General features: G+C 35.8%; 2 protein-coding genes across 6 annotated transcripts in view; one reads left to right on the forward strand and one right to left on the reverse strand.

Moving 5' to 3' along the window:
* Positions 1-2,481, reverse strand: part of sytl2a (synaptotagmin-like 2a) — an 18,219-nt gene extending 15,738 nt beyond the window's left edge. The window contains exon 1 of the mRNA XM_058087534.1: positions 1-2,481. The gene's annotated coding sequence lies outside the window, so the exon portion shown is untranslated.
* si:ch211-250g4.3 (uncharacterized) overlaps positions 1-22,526 on the forward strand; it is a 90,156-nt gene that overhangs the window by 17,206 nt on the left and 50,424 nt on the right. For all 5 annotated transcript variants that reach the window (XR_009132102.1, XM_058087530.1, XM_058087529.1 and 2 more), the window contains one exon: positions 313-22,526. This exon is cut by the window's right edge. Coding sequence is in view for 4 of the 5 variants with exons in the window: in XM_058087530.1 (XP_057943513.1) it covers positions 313-22,526 (22,214 nt within the window). In the remaining variant the exon portion in view is untranslated. The remainder of the gene's footprint in view (positions 1-312) is intronic.

Below are 22,526 nucleotides of genomic sequence, written 5' to 3' on the forward strand. Positions count from 1 at the left end.
CACTCGTACAAGTCCCCAGTTTGCTTATGCTTTTGTATCCGTTCTTCCTTCTGGAAAGCACAGTGCACCAAGCCCTGATGAGCACATTGTGTATTAGTATATAATAATACGGTTACAAAATAAGTCAACAAGATGGCAAGGAAAGTCCCAGAGCTTTGATAAGGAACGTTAAAAACAACAACATTGAATTCAAGAGGGAACTCATGCTAAAGTATAGAGATAGCATATGTTATTGTAATTGTAATATATTGTAACATAGTGGTAGGAACCTTTAACTATCTCCAACCTTTCCAATCTTTTTTTGATCAACAGATAACGACTCGGAATATTACATGGGAATTTAGAGACTCTTCAATCCAAAATCCCTTTTCTGCAGTTACATATAATGTCAAAAAAGGCCTGAACGAGACAAAGATGGACTCATTGAAGAATATAACACTTGAACACTTGGATGAAGAACAAGACACCGATGGGGATTTGACAAGAGAATCCCGTCATATTAAAAATGAGATCCATAAACTTACAGAGCAAGAAAAGAAACTGAGACAGACAATAGAGAGTTCTATGGGGGACGTGGAGAAAACCAGTTGTGACATTCAAAAACTCATAATGGAAATATATCACCTGCTAAGCCAAAGACAACAGACAGCAAAGAACTTACGAGTGATATTAAATGCAACTGAGAAGCCAAATGACGTGCAACAAGAAAATCAAGATGAAAGTAAAAACAAACAAAAAGACACTCAAGTTGGAGTCGCTGTGCAAAAGTTGGACATACCAAAGAATTCGAATGAGGTTGATGAAAACCAGCCAGTGACCAAACAAGAGCTACATGAAATTCAGAAAAAACGAACTGAACAAGAATTAAGGACATTTCTGAGAAAAACAGAAACAGAAACCTGGTGGAATCAAATCAAAATGGAAAGAAGGTTTGTTGATATGGCAACCAAAAAGAAGAAAAGGGAATTGGACAAAAGACTGGAGAAAATACGAAGAGAGAGAGATGACTTAGAACTTCTAAGGTCCAAACTACAACAACAGCAAAAAGAGCAGCCTCAGAAGAATCATCATGATAGCGATGAGCGAACGACTGGAATCAAACCCGGCAACCGAAGGATACAACATTTGGGGAGGATGAATGTCGAAAATATCTTGGTCAAAACAAACGAAAAACACATGAGTTCAAAGATCAACGGACATTTCAGTGATCTTCATGAGCTTATGAAAGTGATCCACATACAACTGGAAAAGGTGAGGAAGGAAATGGAAATTCTCGGAAATGCAAAGGATCATCTTCGGAAACAAAAGGCATCTCTCATTACTTTAAACACCGACAACAGGACAAACAATGAAGGTGTGCAGAAGATGTTGCTTTCATTGAAACACATGCTGGCCAACTGGAGACAAGCGAGGAACCAAATATCAATCACCACCGCACGAATATGGCATGAAAAGATCCAGATGGACAATTTGCTGTCACACATAACGAAAGAAAAAGAAGAAAGAGAGAACCAAAAAGTGAAACTCTTGGTGGGAAAACAAGACCTGGACAACCTGAAGAATGAGATTAAACGAAAGAAAGAATACCTGATCCAAGCCAAGGAAATCATGAGCAAAGACAAACTGGAGATGGATTTGATGAAGTCTGATATGAAAAAGGAAATGATCACACTGGAAGAAAATCAACGCAAGGTTAAAGACAGATATACTGACCTTGAAATCACGGCAAATACATTGAGGAATAATAAACTAGAAATGGGCAAATTAGTTCAAAAAATAAAGAAAGAGAGGAAAAGTATTCAAGACTTAAATGTTGATGTTCAAATGAAAAGAGATCACCTAAATTATAACAGACGCATGTTAAAGCAACAAAAGGAGGACTTGGATGTTATCAGACAAGAACATAACAAGGAAAGACATGGGTTTGCATCTGCCACTGCAAAAATGAGTAAAGAAATGGAAAAGCTAGTAACATTGAAGGATAATTTTGAAAGTGAAAGAAGACTGCATGCCAAAGACAAGGAAACACTGGAACACCTGCAATCTGAGCAGAAGGTGTGGGAAGATCAATTCCAGACTAACATACTATCTATCAAAAGAATGACAGATGAATGGAAGGAAAAAAATGAGAAGAAACTAGAATATACGAACAATAAATTGGTCAATTTAGAAACCAACAATGAAAGTGTGCAGAAAATGTTACTTGAACTGAAACACATGCTGGCAGACCATAATCAAGTTACGGACCAAATATCAATCAACAACAAACTACAGAATGGAAAGATCCAGCTGGACAATCTGTGGTCAAAAATAGTGAAAGAGAAAGAAGACATAGAGAATCAAAAGGTAAAACTCTTTGTGCAAAATCAAGACCTGGACAAACTGAAGAATGAACTCAAACAAGAGAAAGAATACCTGATCCAAGCCAATGAGATCATGAGCAAAGACAAACTGGAGCTGGACTTGATGAAGTCTGATATGACTAAAGAAAGTATGACCTTGGAAGACAATCAACAGAAGATTAAAGACAGATACACTGAATTTGAAATATCAGCAAATGAGTTGAACAAAACGAAAGTAGAACTAGACACATTCATTGTAGAGCTGAAGAATATAAGAGATGAAGTCCAGTATATTCGATGTCTTTCAAAACAACAAGAGGAGGAGTGGGATGTTGTCAAACAAGAACATAATAAGAAGAAAAAAGCCTTTGACTCTGCCATGAAACAAATGGGTACAGCAATGGAAAAGCTACTAACATTGAAGGCTAATTTTGAAATTGAAAGAAGACTGCATGCCAAAGACAAGGAAACACTGGAACACCTGCAATCTGGGCAGAAGTTGTGGGAAGATCGTTTTCAGACTAACATACTATCGATCAAAATAATGATAGATAATTGGAAGGAAAAGAATAACAAGAAACTTGAAGATATTACCACAAAAATTGTCAATTTAGAAACCAACAATGAAGGTGTGCAGAAAATGTTACATGAACTGAAACACTTGCTGGCAGACCATAATCAAGTTAAGGACCAAATATCAATCAACAACAAACTACAGAATGGAAAGATCCAGCTGGACAATTTGTTGTCAAAAATAGTGAAAGAAAAAGAAGACATAGAGAATCAAAAGGAAAAACTCTTGGCAGAAAAACAAGACCTGGACAAACTGAAGAATGAAATCAAACAAGAGAAAGAATACCTGATCCAAGCCAATGATATCATGAGCAAAGACAAACTGGAGCTGGACTTGATGAAGTCTGACATGAATAAAGAAATGATTACACTGGAAGACAATCAACGCAAGATTAAAGACAGATACATTGATTTTGAAATCCTCATAATTGAGATGAATAAAACAAAAGTAGACATAGACACATTTGTTGTGGAGCTGAAGAATATAAGAGATTACGTCCAATATAACAGATTCATTTCAAAGCAACTAAAGGAGGATTTGGATGTTACCAGACAAGAGCATAATAAGAAGAAAAAAGCCTTTGACTCTGCCATTAAACAAATGAGCACAGAAATGGAAAAGCTACTAACATTGAAGGCTAATTTTGAAATTGAAAGAAGACTGCATGTCAAAGACAAGGAAACACTGGAACACCTGCAATCTGAGCAGAAGGTAAGAGAAGATCATTTTCAGATTAAAATACTATCTATCGAAAGAATGACAAATAATTTGAAGGAAACAAATCAGAAGAAAGTCGAAAACTTTAACAGTAATATGGTCAATTTAAAAAACAAAAATGAACTTCTGCAAAAAATGTTGCTTGAAGTGAAAGACGTGCTGGCAGACCATAATCAAGTGGCGAACAAAATATCAATCAATGAAGCACTACAGAATGGAAAGATCCAGCTGGACAATCTGTTGTCAAAAATAGTGAAAGAAAAAGAAGACATCGAGAATCAAAAGGAAAAACTTTTGGTACAAAAACAAGACCTGGACAAACTGAAGAATGAAATCAAACAAGAGAAAGAATACCTGATCCAAGCCAATGAGATCATGAGCAAAGACAAACTGGAGCTGGACTTGATGAAGTCTGCCATGAATAAAGAAATTATTTCACTGGAAGACAATCAATGTAAGATTAAAGACAGATACACTGAATTTGAAATCTCAGCAAATGAGTTGAAGAAGATAAAAGTAGAAATAGAGAAATTCATTGTGGAGCTGAAGAATATAAGAGATGAAGTCCAGTATAATCGATGTATTTCAAAACAACAAAAGGAGGACTTGCATGTGATCAGACAAGAACATGACAAGAAAAGAAACAAGCTTGAATTTGCCATGCAGAAAATGAACACAGAAATGGAAAAGATCCAAAGAAGACTTTGCGCTAAAGACAAAGAGAAGATGGAACATCTCCAATCTGAGCTGAAGGTGTGGGAGGATCACTTTAGGACTAACATGCAATCTATAGAAAGAATGACAGTTAATTTCAAAGCGCAGAATGAAAAGAAACTCCAAGACATTAACAAAAAAGTGGTGAATTTAGAAACCAACAATGAAGGTGTGCAGAAAATATGTCTTGAACTGAAACACATGCTGGCAGACCATAATCAAGTGACGGACCAAATATCAATCAACAACAAACTACAGAATGGAAAGATCCAGCTGGACAATCTGTTGTCAAAAATAGTGAAAGAAAAAGAAGACATAGAGAATCAAAAGGCACAACTCTTGGTGCAAAAACAAGACCTTGAAAAACTGAAGAATGAAATCAAACAAGAGAAAGAATACCTGATCCAAGCCAATGAGATCATGAGCAAAGAGAAAATGGAGTTTGACTTGATGAAGTCTGAAATGAAGAATGAAATGATCACACTGGAAGAAAACAAATGCAAAATTAAAGACAGATACATTGACCTTGAAATCACAGCAAGTGAGTTGAAGAAGACGAAGGTGGAAATGTACACATTCGTTGTGGAGCTGAAGAAAACAAGTGATCAAGGCAAATATAACAGATGGCTTTTAAAGCAACAAGAGGAGGACTTAGATGTTATCAAACAAGAACATAATAAGAAGAAAAAAGCCTTTGACTCTGCCATGAAACAAATGAGTACAGAAATGGAAAAGCTACTAACATTGAAGGCTAATTTTGAAATTGAAAGAAGAATGCATGCCAAAGACAAGGAGACGTTGGAACACCTGCAATCTGAGCAGAAGGTGCGGGAAGATCATTTTCAGACTAACATACTATCTATAAAAAGAACAAAAGATAATTGGAAGGAAAAGAATGAGAAGAAACTCAAAGACATTTACAAAAAAATTGGCAATTTAGAAACCAAAAATGAAGGTGTGGGGAATATGTTGCTTGAACTGAAACACTTGCTGGCAGACCATAATCAAGTGACAGACCAAATATCAATCAACAACAAACTACAGAATGGAAAGATCCAGCTGGGCAATCTGTTTTCAAAAATAGTGAAAGAAAAAGAAGACGTAGAGAACCAAAAAGCACAACTCTTGGTGCAAAAACAAGACCAAGAATGCCTGATCCAAGCCCATGAGATTGTGATAAAAGAGAAACTGGAACTGGACTTCATGAAGTCTGACATGAAAAAAGAAATGATCACATTGAAAGACAATCAACGCAAGATTAAACACAGCTGGGCTAAATTTGAAATCTCAGCAAATGAGTTGATCAAGACGAAAGTAGAAATAGAGAAATTAATTGTGGAGCTGAAGAATATAAGAGATGAAGTCCAGTATAATCGATGTATTTCAAAACAACAAAAGGAGGACTTGGATGTTATCAGACAAGAACATGACAAGAAAAGAACCAAGCTTGAATTTGCCATGCAGAAAATGAACACAGAAATGCAAAAGATACTTATCCAAAGAAGACTGCATGCCAAAGACAAAGAGAAGATGGAACATCTACAATCTGAGCAGAAGGTGTGGGAAGATCGCTTTAGGACTAACATGCAATCTATAGAAAGAATGGCAGATCATTTTAAAGCACAGAATGAGAAGAAAGTTGAAGACATTTACAAAAAAATTGTCAATTTAGAAACCAACAATGAAGGCGTGCAAAAAATATGTCTTGAACTGAAATACATGCTGGCAGACCATAATCAAGTGAAGAACCAAATATCAATCAACAACAAACTACAGAATGGAAAGATCCAGCTGGACAATTTGTTGTCAAAAATAGTGAAAGAAAAAGAAGACAACAAGAATCAAAAGGAAAGACTTGTGGTGCAAAAACAAGACCTGGAAAAAATAAATAATGAGATTAAACAAGAGAAAGAATACCTGATCCAAGCCAATGAGATCATGAGCAAAGACAAATTGGACCTGGACTTGATGAAGTCTGACATGAATAAAGAAATGATTACACTGGAAGACAATAAACGCAATATTAAAGACAGATACACTGAATTTGAAATCTCAGCAAATGAGTTGAACAAGATAAAAGTAGAAATAGAGAAATTAATTGTGGAGCTGAAGAATATAAGAGATGAAGTCCAGTATAATCGATGTAGTTCAAAGCAACAAAAGGAGGATTTGGGTGTTATCATACAAGAACATAACAAGAAGAAAAAAACTGTTGTCTCTGCCATGAAACAAATGAGTACAGAAATGGAAAAGATACTTCTGGAAAGAAGACTGCATGCCAAAGACAAGGAGAAGCTGGAACACCTGCAATCAGAGCAGAAGGTGTGGGAAGATCACTTTAGGACGACCATACTGTCTATCCAAAGATTGACAGATAATTTCAAAGCACAAAATGAGAAGAAACTGGAAGACATTAACAAAAAAGTTGTCATTTTCGACACAACCAATGAAGGTGTGCAGAAAATATGTCTTGAATTGAAGCACATGCTGGCAGACCATAATCAAGTGAAAAAACAAATATCAATCAACAAAAAACAAAAGATCCATCTGGAAGATTTGCTGTCAAACATCATGAAAGACAAAGAAAACACAGAAAATCAAAAGGTAAAATTATTGTTTGAAAAACAAGACTTGAACAAACTGAATAATGAGATTGAACAAAACAAAGAATACCTGATCCAAGCCAATGAGATCATGAACAAAGAGAAAATGGAGTTTGATTTGATGAAGTCTGAAATGAAAAAAGAAATTATCACACTGGAAAAAAACAAATGCAAGATTAAAGACAGATACATTGAACTTGAAATCACAGCAAATGAGTTGAATAAGACTAAGGTTGAAATGGACATGTTCTTTGTGGAGCTGAAGAAAACAAGAGATGAAGTCCAAAGTATCAGATGTATTTTAAAGCAACAAGAGGAGGATTTGGATGTCATCAGACAAAAACACCAAGAGAAGAGAAAATACTTTGACTCTGCCATTAAACAAATGAGTACAGGAATGGAAAAGCTACTAACATTGAAGGCTAATTTTGAGATTGAAAGAAGACTGCTTGCCAAAGACAAGGAGACACTGGAACACCTGCAATCTGAGCAGAAGGTGCGGGAAGATCATTTCCAGACTAACATCAAAAGAATGACAGATGATTGGAAAGAAAACAATAAGAAGAAACTGGAAAATATTGACAATAAATTGGTCAGTTTAGAAACCAACAATGAAGGTGTGCAGAAAAGGCTGCTAGAACTGAAACACATGCTGGCAGACCATAATCAAATGAGGAACCAAATATCAATCAACAACAAACTACAGAATGGAAAGATCCAGCTGGACAATTTGTTGTCAAAAATAGTGAAAGAAAAAGAAGACACCGAGAATCAAAAGGAAAAACTCTTGATGCAAAAACAAGACCTGGACAAACTGAAGAATGAGATTAAACAAGAGAAAGAATACCTGATCCAAGCCAATGAGATCATGAGCAAAGACAAACTGGAGCTGGACTTGATGAAGTCTGACATGAATAAAGAAATGATTACACTGGAAGACAATCAACGCAAGATTAAAGACAGATACACTGAATTTGAAATCTCAGCAAATGAGTTGAACAAGACGAAAGTAGAAATAGAGAAATTCATTGTGGAGCTGAAGGATATAAGAGATGAAGTCCAGTATAATCGATGTATTTCAAAACAACAAAAGGAGGACTTGGATGTTATCAGACAAGAACATGACAAGAAAAGAACCAAGCTTGAATTTGCCATACAAAAAATGAATACAGAAATGGAGAATATACTTCTCCAAAGAAGACTGCATGCCAAAGACAAAGAGAAGATGGAACATCTACAATCTGAGCTGAAGGTGTGGCAAGATCACCTGAGGACTAACACGCAATCTATAGAAAGAATGACAGTTAATTTTAAAATATGGAATGAGAAGAAACTGGAAGACATTAACAAAAAAGTGGTCATTTTAGACACAACCAATGAAGGTGTGCAGAAAATATGTCTTGAATTGAAACACATGGTGGCAGACTATAATCAAGTGAAGAACCAAATATCAAGCAACAAGAAACAAGCACTGAGAGGAAAGATCCATTTGGACGATTGGCTTTCAACTGTAATGAAAGACAAAGAAAACACAGAAAATCAAAAGGCAACACTTTTGGTGAAAAAACAAGACCTGGACAAACTGAAGAATGAGATTGAACAAGAGAAAGAATACCTGATCCAAGCCAATGAGATTATGAGCAAAGAGAAAATGGAGTTTGACTTGATTAAATCTGAAATGAAGAATGAAATGATCACACTGGAAGACAACAAATGCAAAATTAAAGACAGATACATTTACCTTGAAATCACAGCAAGTGAGTTGAAGAAGACGAAGGTCGAAATGGACACATTTGTTGTGGAGCTGAAGAAAATAAGAGATGAAGTCCAATATAACAGATGTCTTTCAAAGCAACAAGAGGAGGACTTGAATGTTATCAAACAAGAACATAATAAGAAGAAAAAAGCTTTTGACTCTGCCATTAAACAAATGAGTACAGAAATGGAAAAGCTACTAACATTGAAGGCTAATTTTGAAAGTGAAAGAAGACTGCATGCCAAAGACAAGGAGACGCTGGAACACCTGCAATCTGAGCAGAAGGTGTGGGAAGATCAATTCCAGACTAACATCCTATCCATCGGAAGAATGAAAGATAATTGGAAGGAAAATAATAAGAAGAAACTTGAAGACATTAACAATAAATTGGTCAATTTAGAAACCAACAATGAAGGTGTGCAGAAAATGTTGCTTGAACTGAAACACATGCTGGCAGACCATAATCAAGTTATGGACCAAATATCAATCAACAACAAACTACAGAATGGAAAGACCCAGCTGGACAATCTGTTGTCAAAAATAGTGAAAGAAAAAGAAGACATCAAGAATAAAAAGGAAAAACTCTTGGTGCAAAAACAGGAGCTGGAAAAACTGAAGGAAGAGATTAAACAAGAGAAAGAATACCTGATCCAAGCCAATGAGATCATGAGCAAAGACAAACTGGAGCTTGAATTCAAGAAGTCCGATGTGATAAAGGAAATGATCACACTGGAAGACAATAAACGCAAGATTAAAAACAGATACACTGAATTTGAAATCACAGCAGGTGAGTTGAAGAAGACTAAGGTCGAAATGGACACATTCGTTGTGGAGCTGAAGAAAACAAGAGATGAAGTCCAATGTAACAGATGTCTTTTAAAGCAACAAGAAGAGGACTTGGATGTTATCAAACAAGAACATAATAAGAAGAAAAAAGCATTTGACTCTGCCATGAAACAAATGAGTAAAGAAATGGAAAAGCTACTAACATTGAAGGCTAATTTTGAAATTGAAAGAAGACTGCATGCCAAAGACAAGGAAACACTGGAACACCTGCAATCTGAGCAGAAGGTGTGGGAAGATCGTTTTGAGACTAACATACTATCGATCAAAAGAATGACAGATGAATGGAAGGAAAAGAATAACAAGAAACTTGACAATATTACCACAACAATTGTCAATTTAGAAACCAACAATGAAAGTGTGCAGAAAATGTTTCATGAACTGAAACACATGCTGGCAGACCATAATCAAGTTACGGACCAAATATCAATCAACAACAAACTACAGAATGGAAAGATCCAGCTGGACAATCTGTTGTCAAAAATAATGAAAGAAAAAGAAAACACAGAGAATCAACAGGCAAAAGTCTTGGTACAAAAACAAGACCTGGACAAACTGAGGAATGAGCTTAAACAAGAGAAAGAATACCTGATCCAAGCCAATGAGATCATGAAAAAAGAGAAACTGGAGCTGGACTTGATAAAGTCTGACATGCAAAAAGAAATAATCACACTGGAAGACAATAAACACAAGATTAAAGACAGAAACACTGAATTTGAAATCTCAGCAAATGAGTTGAAGAAGACGAAAGTAGAAATAGTGAAATTCATTGTGGAGCTGAAGAATATAAGAGATGAAGTCCAGTATAATCGATGTATTTCAAAGCAACAAAAGGAGGACTTGGATGTTATCAGACAAGAACATGACAAGAAAAGAACCAAGCTTGAATTTGCCATGCAAAAAATGAACACAGAAATGGAGACTATACTTATCCAAAGAAGACTGCATGCCAAAGACAAAGAGGAGATGGAGCATCTACAATCTGTGCAGAAGGTGTGGGAAGAGCAACTTCGGAGTAACATGCAGTTTATCGAAAGAATGAAAGATAATTGGAAGGAAAAGAATACAAAGAAACTCGAAGATATGAACAAAAAATTGTTCAATTTAGAAACCAACAATGAAGGTGTTCAGAAAATGTTACTTGAACTGAAACACATGCTGGCAGACCATAATCAAGTGACGAACCAAATATCAATCAACAACAAATTACAGAATGGAAAGACCCAGCTGGACAACCTGTTGTCAAAAATACTGAAAGAAAAAGAAGACATCGAGAATCAAAAGGAAAAACTCTTGGTGCAAAAACAAGACCTGGACAAACTGAAGAATGAGATTAAACAAGAGAAAGAATACCTGATCCAAGCCAATGAGATCATGAGCAAAGACAAACTGGAGCTTGAATTCAAGAAGTCTGATGTGATAAAAGAAATGATCACACTGGAAGAAAATAAACGCAAGTTAAGAGACAGATACATTGACCTTGACATCACAGCAGGCGAGTTGAAGAAGACCAAGGTCGAAATGGACACATTCGTTGTGGAGCTGAAGAAAACAAGAGATGAAGTCCAATGTAACAGATGTCTTTTAAAGCAACAAGAAGAGGACTTGGATGTTATCAAACACAAACATAATAATAAGAAAAAAGCCTTTGACTCTGCCATTAAACAAATGAATACAGAAATGGAAAAGCTACTAACATTGAAGGCTAATTTAGAAATTGATAGAAGACTGCATGCCAAAGACAAGGAAACACTGAAACACCTGCAATCTGAGCAGAAGTTGTGGGAAGACCGTTTTGAGACTAACATACTATCTATCAAAAGAATGACAGATGAATGGAAGGAAAAGAATAACAAGAAACTTGACGATATTACCACAAAAATTGTCAATTTAGAAACCAACAATGAAGGTGTGCAGAAAATGTTACTTCAACTGAAACACATGCTGGCAGACCATAATCAAGTTACGGACCAAATATCAATCAACAACAAACTACAGAATGGAAAGATCCAGCTGGACAATCTGTTGTCAAATATAGTGAAAGAAAAAGAAGACATCGAGAATCAAAAGGCACAACTCTTGGTACAAAAACAAGACCTGGACAAACTGAAGAATGAGATTGAACAAAACAAAGAATACCTGATCCAAGCCAATGAGATCATGAGAAAAGAGAAAATGGAGTTCGATTTGATGAAGTCTGAAATGAAAAAAGAAATGATCACACTGGAAAAAAACAAATGCAAGATTAAAGACAGATACATTGACCTTGAAATCACAGCAAGTGAGTTGAAGAAGACTAAGGTCGAAATGGACACATTCTTTGTGGAGCTGAGGGAAACAAGAGATGAAGTTCAATACAACAGATGTTTTTTAAAGAAACATAAGGAGGAGTTGGATGTTATCAGACAAAAACACCAAGAAAAGAGAAAAGACTTTGAGTCTGCCACCAAACAAATGAGTGCAGAAATGGAAAAGCTACTAACATTGAAGGCTAATTTTGAGATTGAAAGAAGACTGCATGCCAAAGATAAGGAAACACTGGAACACCTGCAATCTGAGCAGAAGGTGCGGGAAGATCATTTCCAGACTAACATCAAAAGAATGACAGATGATTGGAAAGAAAAGAATAAGAAGAACCTCAGAAATATTGACAATAAATTGGTCAATTTAGAAACCAAAAATGAACTTCTGCAGAGAATGTTTCATGAACTGAAACACATGCTGGCAGACCATAATCAAATGACGAACCAAATATCAATCAACAACAAACTACAGAATGGAAAGATCCAGCTGGACAATCTGTTGTCAAAAATTGTGAAAGAAAAAGAAGACAACAAGAATCAAAAGGAAAGACTTATGGTGCAAAATCAAGACCTGGACAAACTGAAGAATGAAATCAAACAAGAGAAAGAATACCTGATCCGAGCCAATGAGATCATGAGCAAAGACAAACTGGAGCTGGACTTGATGAAGTCTGACATGAATAAAGAAATGATTACACTGAAAGACAATCAATGCAAGATTAAAGACGGATACGCTGAATTTGAAATCTCAGCAAATGAGTTGAACAAGACGAAAGTAGAAATAGAGAAATTCATTGTGGAGCTGAAGAATATAAGAGATAAAGTCCAGTATAATCGATGTAGTTCAAAACAACAAGAGGAGGACTTGGATGTTATCAGACAAGAACATGACAGGAAAAGAATGAAGCTTGAATTTGCCATGCAAGAAATGAACACAGAAATGGAAAAGATACTTATCCAAAGAAGACTGCATGCCAAAGACAAAGAGAAGATGGAACACCTACGATCTGAGCAGAAGTTGTGGGTAGATCACTTTAGGACTATCACACTATCTATCAAAAATAATTTTAAAGCACAGAATAAGAAGAAACTTGAAGACATTAACAAAAAAGTGCTCATTTTAGACACAAACAATGAAGGTGTGCAGAAAATATGTCTTGAACTGAAACACATGCTGGCAGACCATAATCAAGTGAGGAACCAAATATCAATCCTCACAAACATCCTTAAAAACGAAAAAGAAGTGATCAAGAATCAAAAGGCAAAACTTTTTGATGAAAAACAAGATCTGAAAAAAATGAAGGGTGAGATTGAACAAGACAAAGAATACCTGATCCAAGCCAATGAGATCATTAGAAAAGAGAAATTGGAGCTTGAATTCATGAAGTCTGATATGAAAAAAGAAATGATCACACTGGAAGACAATAAACGCAAGATTAAAGACAGATACATTGACCTTGAAATCACAGCAGGTGAGTTGAAGAAGACGAAGGTCGAAATGGACACATTCGTTGTGGAGCTGAAGAATATAAGAGATGACGTCCAATGTAACAGATGTCTTTCAAAGCAACAAGAGGAGGACTTACATGTTATCACACAACAACATAAGAAGAAGAAAAAAGCCTTTGACTCTGCATTGAAACAAATGAGTACAGAAATGGAAAGGCTACTCGCGTTGAAGGCTAATTTTGAAATTGAAAGAATATTGCATGTCAAAGACAAGGAAACACTGGAACACCTGCAATCTGAGCAGAAGGTAAGGGAAGATCATTTTCGGACAATCATACTATCTATCGAAAGAATGACAAATAATTTGAAGGCAAGGAATAAGAAGAGTCTCGAAGCCATTAAGAATAAATTGGTCAATTTAGAAACCAACAATGAAGGTGTGCAGAAAATGTTGCTTGAACTGAAACACACGCTGGCAGACCATAATCAAATGACGAACCAAATATCAATCAACAACAAACTACAGAATGGAAAGATCCAGTTGGACAATCTGTTGTCAAAAATAGTGAAAGAAAAAGAAGACATAGACAACCAAATGAAAAAACTATTGGTGCAAAATCAAGACCTGGACAAACTGAGGAATGAAATCAAAAGAGAGAAAGAATACCTGATCCAAGCCAATGAGATCATGAGCAAAGACAAACTGGAGCTGGACTTGATGAAGTCTGACATGAATAAAGAAATGATTACACTGGAAGACAATCAACGCAAGATTAAAGACAGATACACTGAATTTGAAATTTCAACAAATGAGTTGAACAACATGAAAGTAGAAATAGAGAAATTCATTGTGGAGCTGAAGAATATAAGAGATGAAGTCCAGTATAATCGATGTATTTCAAAGCAACAAAAGGAGGACTTGGATGTTATCAGACAAGAACATGACGGGAAAAGAATGAAGCTTCAACTTGCCATGCAAAAAATGAACACAGAAATGGAAAAGATACTTCTCGAAAGAAGACTGCATGCCAAAGACAAAGAAAAGATGGAACATCTACAATCTGAGCAGAAGTTGTGGGTAGATCACTTTCGGACTATCACACTATCTATCAAAAGAATGACAGATAATTTTAAAGCACAGAATAAGAAGAAACTGGAAGACATTAACAAAAAAGTGCTCATTTTAGACTCAAACAATGAAGGTGTGCGGATAATATGTCTTGAACTGAAACACATGCTGGCAGACCATAATCAAGTGAAGAACCAAATATCAATCCTCACAAACATCCTTAAAAACATATCTATAGAAAAAGAAGTGATCAAGAATCAAAAGGCAAAACTTTTTGATGAAAAACAAGATCTGAAAAAAATGAAGGGTGAGATTGAGCAGGACAAAGAATACCTGATCCAAGCCAATGAGATCATTAGAAAAGAGAAATTGGAGCTTGAATTCATGAAGTCTGATGTGAAAAAAGAAATGATCACACTGGAAGATAATAAACGCAAGATTAAAGACAGATACAAAGAACTTGAAATCACAGCAGGTGAGTTGAAGAAGACGAAGGTCGAAATGGACACATTCGTTGTGGAGCTGAAGAATATAAGAGATGACGTCCAATGTAACAGATGTCTTTCAAAGCAACAAGAGGAGGACTTACATGTTATCAAACAAGAACATAATAAGAAGAGAAAAGCCTTTGACTCTGCATTGAAACAAATGAGTACAGAAATGGAAAAGCTACTAACACTGAAGGCTAATTTAGAAATTGAAAGAAGATTGCATGTCAAAGACAAGGAAACACTGGAACACCTGCAATCTGAGCAGAAGGTGTGGGAAGATCATTTTCGGACAATCATACTATCTTTCGAAAGAATGACAAATAATTTGAAGGCAAGGAATAAGAAGAAACTCGAAGGCATTAACAATATATTGGTTAATTTAGAAACCAACAATGAAGGTGTTCAGAAAATGCTGCTTGAACTGAAACACATGCTGGCAAACCATAATCAAGTGATGGACCAAATATCAATCAATGACAAACTACAGAATGGAAAGATCCATCTAGAAAATTTGCTTTCAAACGTAGCGATTCAACAAGTCGAGATAGAGCATCAAAGGGCAAAACTCTTGGATGAAAAACAAGGCCTGAAAAAACTGAAGGGTGACATTGAACAAGACAAAGGATACCTGATCCAAGCTAGTGAGATCATAAGAAAAGAGAAACTGGAGCTGGACTTGATGAAGTCTGATATGAAAAAAGAAATGATTACACTGGAAGACAATAAACACAAGATTAAAGACAGATACATTGACCTTGAAATCACAGTCAGTGAGTTGAAGAAGACTAAGGTCGAAATGGACACATTTGTTGTGGAGTTGAAGAATATAAGTGACGACGTCCAATACAACAGATGTCTTTCAAAGCAACAAAAGGAGGACTTAGATGTTTTCAGAAAACAACATAATAAGAAGAAAAAAGCCTTTGACTCTGCCATTAAAGAAATGACTACAGAAATGGAAAAGCTACTAACATTGAAGGCTAATTTAGAAATTAAGAGAAGACTGCATGCCAAAGACAAGAAAACACTGGAACACCTGCAATCTGAGCAGAAGGTGCGGGAAGATCATTTTCTGACGATCATACTATCTATCAAAAGAATGGCAAATAATTTAGAGGAAAGAAATAAGAAAGGTCTCGAAGCCATTAAGAATAAATTGGTCAATTTAGAAACCAACAATGAAGGTGTGCAGAAAATGTTGCTTGAACTAAAACACATGCTGGCAGACCATAATCAAGTGAGGAACCAAATGTCAATCAACAACAAACTACAGAATGGAAAGATCCAGCTGGACAATTTGTTGTCAAAAATATTGAAAAAAAAAGAAGACATAGACAACCATAAGATAAAACTCTTGGTGCAAAATCAAGACCTGGACAAAATGAGGAATGAAATCAAACAAGAGAAAGAATACCTGATCCAAGCCAATGAGATCATGAGCAAAGACAAACTGGAGCTGGACTTGATGAAGTCTGACATGAATAAAGAAAGGATGATGCTGGAAGACAATCAACGCAAGATTAAAGACAGATACACTGAATTTGAAATCTCAGCAAATGAATTGAAGAAGACGAAAGTAGAAATAGAGAAATGCATTGTGCAGCTGAAGAATGTAAGGGATGACGCCCAATATAACAGATGCCTTTCAAAGCAACAAAAGGAGGACCTGGATATTATCAGAGAAGAACATAACAAGGAAAGACATGGGTTTGCATCTGCCACTGCAAAAATGAGTAAAGAAATGGAAAAGCTACTAACATTGAAGGCTAATTTTGAAATTGAAAGAAGACTGCATGCCAAAGACATGGAGATGCTGGAACACCTGCAATCTGAGCAGAAGGTGTGGGAAGATCAATTCCAGACTAACATACTATCTATCAAAAGAATGACAGATGATTGGAAGGAAAAGCATAAGAAGAAAGGCGAAGACATTACCAGTAAATTGGTAAATTTAGAAATCAACAATGAAGGTGTGCAGAAAATGTTACTTCAACTGAAACACATGCTGGCAGACCATAATCAAGTTACGGACCAAATATCAATCAACAACAAACTACAGAATGGAAAGATCCAGCTGGACAATCTGTTGTTAAAAATAGTGAAAGAAAAAGAAGACGTCAAGAATCAAAAGGAAAAACTCTTGGTGCAAAAACAAGACCTGGACAAACTGAAGAATGAAATCAAACAAGAGAAAGAATACCTGATCCAAGCCAATGAGATCATGAGCAAAGAGGAATTGGAGCTTGAATTAATGAAGTCTGATATCAAAAACGAAATGATCACAGTGGAAGACAATAAACACAAGATTAAAGACAGATACATTGACCTTGAAATCACAGCAAGTGAGTTGAAGAAGACCAAGGTCGAAATGGACACATTCGTTGTGGAGCTGAAGGAAACAAGTGATGAAGTCCAATATAACTTATCTCTTTTAAACCAACAAGAGGAGGAGTTGGATGTCATGAAACAAGAACATAAGAAGAAGAGACAATACTTTGACTCTGCCACAAAAAGAATGAATACAGAAATGGAAAAGATACTTCTTGAAAGAAGATTGCATGGCAAAGACAAGGAGAAGATGGAGTATCTGCAATCTGAGCAGAAGTTGTGGGAACATCATTTTCAGACTAATGTATTATATATCAAAGGACTTGCAGATAATTTGAAGGCACTGAAGAAGAGTAGACTTGAAGACATTAACAAAACAATTGTCAAGTTGGAATCCAACACTGAGGATGTGCAGAAAATGTTGCTTGAACTGAAACACATGCTGGAAGACCATAATCAAGTGAGGAACCAAATATCAATCAACAACAAACTACAGAATGGAAAGATCCAGCTTTCAAATTTGCTTTCAAACATAGTGAAAGAAAAAGAAGACATAGAGAATCAAAAGGAAAAACTCTTGGTTCAAAAACAAGACCTGGACAAACTGAAGAATGAAATCAAACAAGAGAAAGAATACCTGATCCAAGCCAATGAGGTCATGAGCAAAGACAAACTGGAGCTGGACTTGATGAAGTCTGACATGAATAAAGAAATGATTACACTGGGAGACAATAAATGCAAGATTAAAGACAGATACACTGAATTTGAAATCATAGCACAGGCATTTAAGAAGAATAAAGTCATAGCTGAAACATTTGTTGATGTGATGATGAACATCAGAGATCAACTCAATGATCAAAGTTGTCTTTTAAGGCTACAAAAGGAGGACTTGGATGTTATCAGACAAGAACATGACGAGAAAAGAACCAAGCTTGAATTTGTCTTGCAAAAAATGAACACAGAAATGGAAAAGCTTCTTCTCAACAGAAGACTGCATGCCAAAGACAAAGAGAAGATGGAACATCTACAATTTGAGCTGAAGGTGTGGAAAGATCACTTCAGGACCAATAAAATGTCAATACAAAGAATGAAAGGTTCTTTGAAGGAGAAGCATAAGAAGAAATTCGAGTACATTAACACAAAATTGGTCACTTTGGAAGCAAACAATGAAGGTGTGCAGAAAATATTGCTTGGACTGAAGCACATGTTGGCAGACCATAATGGAGTGAGGAACCAAATATCAATCAACAGCAAACTACAGAATGGAAAAATCCACCTTCACAATTTACTTTCAAACATAGTGAAAGAAAAAGAAGACATGAAGAACCAACAGGCAAAACTCTTGGTACGAAAACAAGAGCTGGACAATGAGATGAAACAAAATAAAGAATATCTGACCCAAGCCAATGAAATCATCAGCAAGGAAAAAATGGAGATAGACTGGATGAAGTCTGACCTGAAAAAAGAAATGATCACACTGGAAGAGAATCGACGTAAGATTAAAGACATCTACATTGACCTTGAAATTAAAGCAAATGTGTTTTGGAAGACTAAATTAGAAATGGACACATTAGTTGAGAATCTGAAGAAAGCAAGAGATGAATTCAGTAATAACAAATGCCTTTCAAAGCAACAAAATGAGGAACTGGATATTATCAAACATGAACATTATAAAAAGAAAGAGGACTTTGAAGCTGCAACAAATAAATTTAGTAGACAAATTGAAAAAATTCTTACAATGAAAGGTAACTTTGATAGTGAATTAAGACTGCATGCCAAAGAAAAGGAAAAGGTGGAACATCTGCAATCTGAGCAGAAGGTTTGGGAAGATCACTTTAGATCTACCAGACTATCTTTGGAAAGAATGATCAATCATTTGAAGAAGAAGAATGACAATAAACTTGAAGACATTAAGAAAAAATTGGCCAATTTAGAAACCAACAATGAAGGTGTGCAGAAAATGTTGCTTGAACTGAAACACATGCTGGCAGACCATAATCAGGTGAGGGACCAAATATCAATCAACAACAAACTACAGAATGGAAAGATCCAGCAAAAAGCAAAACTCTTGGCAGAAAAACAAGACCTGGACAAACTGAAGAATGAAATCAAACAAGAGAAAGAATACCTGATCCAAGCCAATGAGATCATGACTAAAGTCAAACTGGAGCTGGACATGATGAAGTCTGACATGAATAAAGACATGATTACACTGAAAGAGAATCAGTGCACAATTAAAAACAGATACACTGACCTTGCTATAACAGAAAATGTGTTTAGAAAGAATAAATCTGAAATTGACACATTAGTTGAGGAGATGAAGAAATCAAGCGATAAAGTCAAATACAACCGATGCCAATTAAAGCAACAAAATCACAACTTGGATCTTATCAGACAAGAGCATGATGAGACCAGAAAAGAATTTAAATCAGCCATGAAAAAAATTAGAACAGAAATAGAAAACCTACAAACAATGAAGGCTAATTTTGATATCGAAATAAGACTGCATGCCAAAGACAAGGAGAAGATGGAACACCAACAATCTCAGCAAAAAGTACGGGAAGATCACCTAAGGACCAAAATACTGGCTTTACAAAGAATGGCAGATAATTGGAAGGAACAAAGAAATAAGAAACTTGAAGACATTAACAATAAATTGGTCAGTTTAGAAACCAACAATGTACGTGTGCAGAAAATGTTACTTGAACTGAAACACATGCTGGCAGACCATAATCAAGTGACGGACCAAATATCAATCCACAACAAACTACAGAATGGAAAGATCCAGCTGGATGATTTCCTGTCAAAAATAGTGAAAGAAAAAGAAGACATAGAGAATCAAAAGGAAAAACTCTTCGTTCAAAAACAAGACCTGGACAAACTGAAGAATAAAATCAAACAAGAGAAAGAATACCTGATCCAAGCCAATGAGATCATGACTGAAGTCAAACTGGACCTGGACTTGATAAAGTCTGACATGAATAAAGACATGATTATGCTGGAAGACAATCAACGCAAGGTTAAAAACAGTTACTCTGACTTTGTAATCACAGCAAATGAGATGACAAAGGCGAAATTAGAAATGGACAAACTTGTTGTTGAGATGAAGAAAAACATGGACAAAGTCAATTATAGTTGTCTTTTAAAGCAACAAAATGACGACTTGGATGTTGTCAGACAAGAACATGACAAAAAAAGACAAGAGTTTGAATCTGTCGTGAAAAAAATTTGTGCAGAAGTGGAAAAGATACTTCTCGAAAGAAGTCTTCATGCCAAAGACAAAGAGAAGATGGAACATTTACAATCAGAGCAGAAGGTATGGGAAGATCACTTTAGGGCTCACATACTGTCTTTAGAAAGACTTCAAGATGACATTAAGGTAAAGAATAAGAAGAAATTTGAGAACATGAACAAGAAATTACTGAATTTAGATGAAGGTGTGCAGAAAATGTTACTTGAACTGAAACACATGCTGGCAGACCATAATCAAATAATGAACAAAATCTCAATCAACAACAAACTAATATGGAATGGAAAGATCCAGCTGGAAAATTTGCTGTCTATCATCGTGAATGAAAAGGAAGATAGACAGAATCAAAATGCTAAACTTTTGGAGGAAAAACAAGACCTGGAAAAACTAAAGAATGAGATTAAATGCGAGAAAGAACGCCTCATCCAAGCCAATGAGATCATGAGCAAAGAGAAACTGGAGCTTTCAAATTTGCTTTCAAACATAGTCAAAGAAAAAGAAGACATCTGCAATGACTACACCAAATTATTGGTACAAAAACAAGACCTGGACAAATTGAAGAATGAAATCAAACAAGAGAAAGAATACCTGATCCAAGCCAATGAGATCATGAGCAAAGACAAACTGGAGCTGGACTTGATGAAGTCTGACATGAATAAAGACATGATCACATGGGAAGACAATCAACGCAAGATTAAAGACAGATACACTGACCTTGAGATCACAGCAAATGGGTTTACGAAGATTCGAGTAGAACTAGACACATTAGTTGAGAAGATGGAGATATGGAGGAAAGTTATTCAAGATCTCAGTATGGAGGTTCTGACCAAAAGAGATGAAGTCAATTATAACAGTTGTCTTTTAAAGCAACAAAATAAAGTGTTGGATGTTATCAGACAAGAACATCACCAGAAGAGAAAAGAGTTTGAATCCGCCATGAAAAGAATGAGTACAGAAATGGAAAAGATACTTCTCGAAAGAAGACTGCAAACCAAAGACGAAGACAAAATGGAACATCTGCAATCTGAGCAGAAGGTATGGGAAGATCACTTTAGGACTAAAATGTTATCCATAGAAAGAATGACAGGTCACTTTAAAGCACAGAATAAGAAGAAACTTGAAGACATCAACAAAACATTACTCAATTTAGAAGCCACCAATGAAGGTGTGCAGAAAAAGTTAGTTGGACTGAAGAACCTGCTGGCAGACCATCATCATTTGAGGAACCAAATATCAATCAACAACAGACTCATTTGGAATGGAAATATCCAGCTGGACTGTTTGCTGTCAAAAATAGTGAAAGAAAAAGAAGACATAGAGAATCAAAAAGGGAGACTCTTGGTGCAAAAACAAAACTTGGACAAACTGAAGAATGAGATAAAACAAGAGAAAGAATACCTGATCCAAGCCGATGAGATCATGACCAGAGTAAAACTGGAGCTGGACTTCATGAAGCCTGACATGAAAGAGACAGACAAAGCGAAAAAAGAGTTTGAATCTGCCATGAAGAAAATGAGAACAGAAATGGAAAACCTACTGAGAATGAAGGCTAATTTTGATATCGAAAGAAGACTGCATTACAAAGACAAGGAGGAGATGGAATACCAACAGTCTCAGCAGAAAGTACGGGAAGATCACTTAAGGACTAAAATACTGGCTTTACAAAGAAATAAGAAACTTGAAGACATTAACAATAAATTGGTCAATTTAGAAACCAACAATGAACTTCTGCAGAAAATGTTGCATGAAGTGAAACACATGCTGGCAGACCATAATCAAGTGACGAACCAAATATCAATCAACAACAAACTACAGGATGGAAAGATCCAGCTGGACAATCTGTTGTCAAAAATAGTGAAAGAAAAAGAAGACACAGAGAATCAAAAGGAACAACTCTTGGTTCAAAAACAAGACCTGGACAAACTGAAGAATGAACTCAAACAAGAGAAAGAATACCTGATCCAAGCCAATGAGATCATGAGCAAAGACAAACTGGATCTGGACTTGATGAAGTCTGACATGAATAAAGAAATGATTACACTGGAAGACAATCAACGCAAGATTAAAGACAGATACACTGATTTTGA

Source organism: Doryrhamphus excisus, chromosome 11, assembly GCF_030265055.1.
Source record: "Doryrhamphus excisus isolate RoL2022-K1 chromosome 11, RoL_Dexc_1.0, whole genome shotgun sequence".
In the NCBI taxonomy this organism is placed as follows: Eukaryota; Metazoa; Chordata; class Actinopteri; order Syngnathiformes; family Syngnathidae; genus Doryrhamphus; species Doryrhamphus excisus.